Raw genomic sequence first — 4208 nt, 5'->3', positions numbered from 1 at the left:
AAGAGCCACGTATACAGCTGTATGTATTAAAATAACTGTAACTTAGTGTGTGTCTTTCCTTATGAAATATGAAATTCAGAATAGGAAGTTAATTCAAATCCCTGATTGAAATCTGCTTTCATAGATTAAATTCCATTTGTTTGTCGAGGAAGTGATTATTTAAGGAAGTGATTATTTAAGGAAGTGATTATTTAAGGAAGTGATTATTTAACTGGTTACTATAACAAGGCTAGATTTCAGTGAGTGACTTTTAACTGATAATTTAATCATGGTTTCATTTTGTTAAATTGTTTTAGCCTAAAATTGGCAGCCAGCCACTAAAAGCAAATTTGGACAGGAACAAAACATGTCAATAAGGTTTGAAAGTATAGTTTTAATACTATGATTATGATTTCAATATTTATATTTAATCTTCACTTGCAACTGGAGTATCTGTATGTTGATGTGTATACATACACACCACACACAGGTAGCTGGGTAGCTAACCCAACTCATTAAACTCTCTGCATGAAATATTACTTGGAACAGAATTTGCCACATTATACAAATAGGAAGTTAGACCAGTATTTGAACCAATCACCTGGATGAGTCAAAAGATTTGTAAGAATTTGTGTAAGCAATTTTGGTGTTGACCTTTAAAACCTCAAATAGAAACATATTTCAGCTTTGTGTTTCAAAGGCAAACAAATGTGAAGGTCCTTTTTGGCATAGATGTTTAAATGGAATGTCCTTAAGTGTGACCGCTAAACATAAGAATTCTATTCCATAATACAACAAGAAAAATGAGAAATCAAATAGTAAATTTATCAAGATAGTTGTGTTTGGCAATTGTGTCCAAGGAGCCAAGTTAGAAAAAAGACTTGTTAGCTTGTTAGCTCTTAGATTACTTTTTTATCTTGCTTAACAAAAACAAAACTACTTCACAGAGTTAATCATGCCAGAACTAATAAAAGTATCATTCATTGTTTCTGCAATAGAGATTGAATGTATTACAGAGAGTAAATACTAAGGTATATTTTTTTTCTTTTACAGAGTTGGGAGAGAAAGCAACAAAGCATTCTAACTCTCTCAGTCATCTTGAAGAAACATACCATACATAAAAACAACCCCGCTTCCAAAATTTTGTTTGTGAGACGGTAGTTATATGAATATTTTTATAAATGATACTGCAATCAATAATGTAGCATAGATTTATACCACACACAAAAGAATAGGTTGGATAAAAAGCTTTGGTACATCTAGAGTATTCCCCCACCCTTTTTTTCTAAACAACAAAGACTTAAGTCTTCTCTTTCCACATAGTGTCAAAAGATGCCAGCCAAAACACCCATCTACTTGAAAGCTGACAATAATAAGAAAGGAAAGAAATTCAAGTTGAGGGACATTTTGTCTCCGGATATGATCAGTCCACCATTGGGTGACTTCCGCCACACAATTCACATTGGGAAAGAAGGACAACACGATGTGTTTGGAGATATCTCTTTCCTGAAAGGAAATTATGAGCTTCTACCTGGAAATGAGGGAGAAACAGCAGCCAGCCAGTATGAAGGATGCAATGATTTCCTAAGGGCAAACAGCACTTCTGACTCAGTGTTTATTGAAACTCCTTCTCCCGTCCTTAAAAATGCCATATCGCTTCCTGCCATCGGTGGTTCTCAAGCCCTTATGTTGCCCTTGTTGTCACCAGTGACATTTAATTCAAAGCGGGACTCGTTGGGACCCCTGAGGAATCCCAGGCATAGTTGTGAGCCCGTAATGGAAGAAAAGTTGCAGGAGAAGAGCAAACACTTGGAGAATGGGAAAATATACAAAGATGACATCTCATGGAAGCAGAAAGCGCCAGCATCATATTATACTAATGGAACAGACAGCCATTCAACTAGCCATTCAGAACAATACACCAAATGGCAAACAGAGGAATTCCTTGACAACCCCCATCTGTCATATGATCAAACCAAGATGCAGCCTAAATCAGAGGATCCTCTGTCAGACCTGGCAGAGCCTCTCCTTTCTTTGCAGCTTGACCTTGGACCCTCTCTTTTGGATGAAGTACTCAGTGTAATGGACAAAAATAAACTATAGAACTTGCTGCTTTGTGCCCTCTCAGTTTTCTTCAAATAAATATATTTGAAATGTGCAGACACCATCCATCCAATATCAAACAATTAAAGTTGCAATCTGACGCATTACTGATAGTCTCACAGTGTTTTTGCTTATTCATAAAAAGGTGTCAAACCTCAGCTGATTTGAATGAGGAAAATTAAGTAAATATTTAAGTCTCAGCTATGGAGAATAAATGAAAAAGAAATAGGCTTACCTTTGGATGGATTGTGCCTTTTTTGTGTATATAAAGAAATTGGTTCTTTTTGCAATTGACATGTTTTCTAAAAACAAATGACTTTAAACTATTTTTTTACATATTTTTCAGCATGGCAAATGTTTTCAAATGAGTACATATTTTAATGACACAATTTTCAGCTGTATTAAAATGTTTCATTAAAACAAGAGATGTCAATGTAATATTTGAACTTATTCTGAAAATCTGAAAGTGTATGATTCTCAAATATTCCATGTATGCCAGGCAGAAGTTTTATGAAATAAAAATAATTAGTTCAAAATTATTTGTAACTCCCCAGAATGATGAAATTCTTTTTACTAGTACTACTATAACGATTGTTGTTATTATATTAGCAATGTTTTCCTCCCCATTCTGGCTGCACTGTTATTGTTTAGTGTTAATGTATAGTTCTAAATTGAAATGGGAATGGCTTTTTCTTTTTAACTATTAAGAATGTGTAGCCAATGCAAACTGGTGCCACTGAAGTTAAGGGCGATTCCTGTGCAAGCTCTTACGCAATACATTTTCAGTACTAGACAATCTGAAGAAATAAAGTGAAGTTAAAGCTGCATTATTTTATGAGCTGAAATCTATTTCTATGCACGTTACACTTTTAACAACTTCTACAAACAGAAACTCTTGTGATTGCACCAGAGAACTGTTGTTTCTTTCCATTTTTTGAGAATCTGAGTATAAACTGTATATTTGTGTGCATTCACATAAAATCCATAGTTTGATCTTTTAACTTTGTCCTCTTGGTTATTAATATTGACAAATGTTTAAAGTTTTGTGATGGATTCTTTTACATTTTAGAAGGAAGCACCAACTAGTTACAATGCTCAGAAGAGATTGTGCTAGATCAATTGGTATTCAGGGACTGTTGTGATGGTCCTGAGTTGCGTAGATACTTTGTGCAATACAATAAAGAATAAATATGTAAAATCGTGTTTGTGATTGCTTTATATATTATAAAAGAATGGATTAATTTAAAATGTGGCTGAGTATTATTTAACATATTCCCATTACATTGTTCTAACTAGTAGTAGTAGTAGCATTGTATACCAATTGCTATGATTTTAACCAGGTTAAGTATGATATATGAACAGAATGGATCTCTACATCATGAGCTGTGTACACTAGTGTTATAATTGAAATAAAGTAGTATCTTTATTTTTATTGCAGTTCAGATTTCCCTACTCAAGTTTTTCAATTAGTGTGGAGCTATTTTGTCACTCTATTATATCAATTATACAATACATAGATTTGTATACACGTGGAAGTGGATGTCTAAACATGGTTCTGCTATTGGACTACATGAGATCTCTCTTCTAGGGCTTAATGCTCACATACTTAAAGTTATTAAAGTAGGACATCCATACGTTATTTCTTTAAAATCTGATATAAAATTATCTGTTTTCATTATTTATATTCAGAAAGCTAATTCATTCCATTTTAACAAAGATAGGGTGGCCTATTTTCCCTTAACATTTATTACTTCTGCAGTGTTAGTCATTAAAATTTTGCCAGAGTTGGAACAATTAAGGAATGCTACCTAATGAGATTTCTGATGCATGTGATACACAGAAGGCAATTACATTGGGCATTAAATCAAGAACAATAGTAGAGCTTTTACATTACAGAATTGTAACTTTCCAAAACCCAGTGCCTTGCAGGTGTGAATAGCTTTGATTCCCCATAATCCCTAGCCTAAAAGATACATTGCACCTGATGCACTGTGTATGTATGTATGTATGTATGTATGTATGTATGTATATGGCATTCAGCTTTGTTCGGGTATTTTCCCATGTCATTGTAGTTGTGTTTTTAAAGTTGTAGCAACCTTTTGGCAGAATCTCATCTGCCATCATCA

The 4208-nt window shown here is 33.8% G+C and overlaps 1 protein-coding gene across 1 annotated transcript; it reads left to right on the top strand.

Moving 5' to 3' along the window:
- The first annotated feature begins 1161 nt into the window (after window positions 1-1161).
- Window positions 1162-3280, top strand: CDC42EP3 (CDC42 effector protein 3). Its single transcript, XM_087936001.1, has one exon. The coding sequence runs from the start codon at window positions 1312-1314 to the stop codon at window positions 2080-2082; it is 771 nt and encodes a 256-aa protein (XP_087792127.1). The 5' UTR covers window positions 1162-1311; the 3' UTR covers window positions 2083-3280.
- The last annotated feature ends 928 nt before the right edge of the window (window positions 3281-4208 follow it).

Source organism: Pseudonaja textilis, chromosome 1 (assembly GCF_049901715.1).
Source record: "Pseudonaja textilis isolate UNSWEBS1 chromosome 1, rPseTex1.2, whole genome shotgun sequence".
Classification (NCBI taxonomy): Eukaryota; Metazoa; Chordata; class Lepidosauria; order Squamata; family Elapidae; genus Pseudonaja; species Pseudonaja textilis.
The sequence above is the reverse complement of the archived record's forward strand: the minus strand, read 5'-3'. Positions and strand labels throughout refer to the sequence as shown.

Excerpts from the sequence above, each read along its gene's own strand:
- CDC42EP3 (XM_087936001.1), top strand. The coding sequence starts at position 1,312 with ATGCCAGCCAAAACACCCATCTACTTGAAAGCTGACAATAATAAGAAA.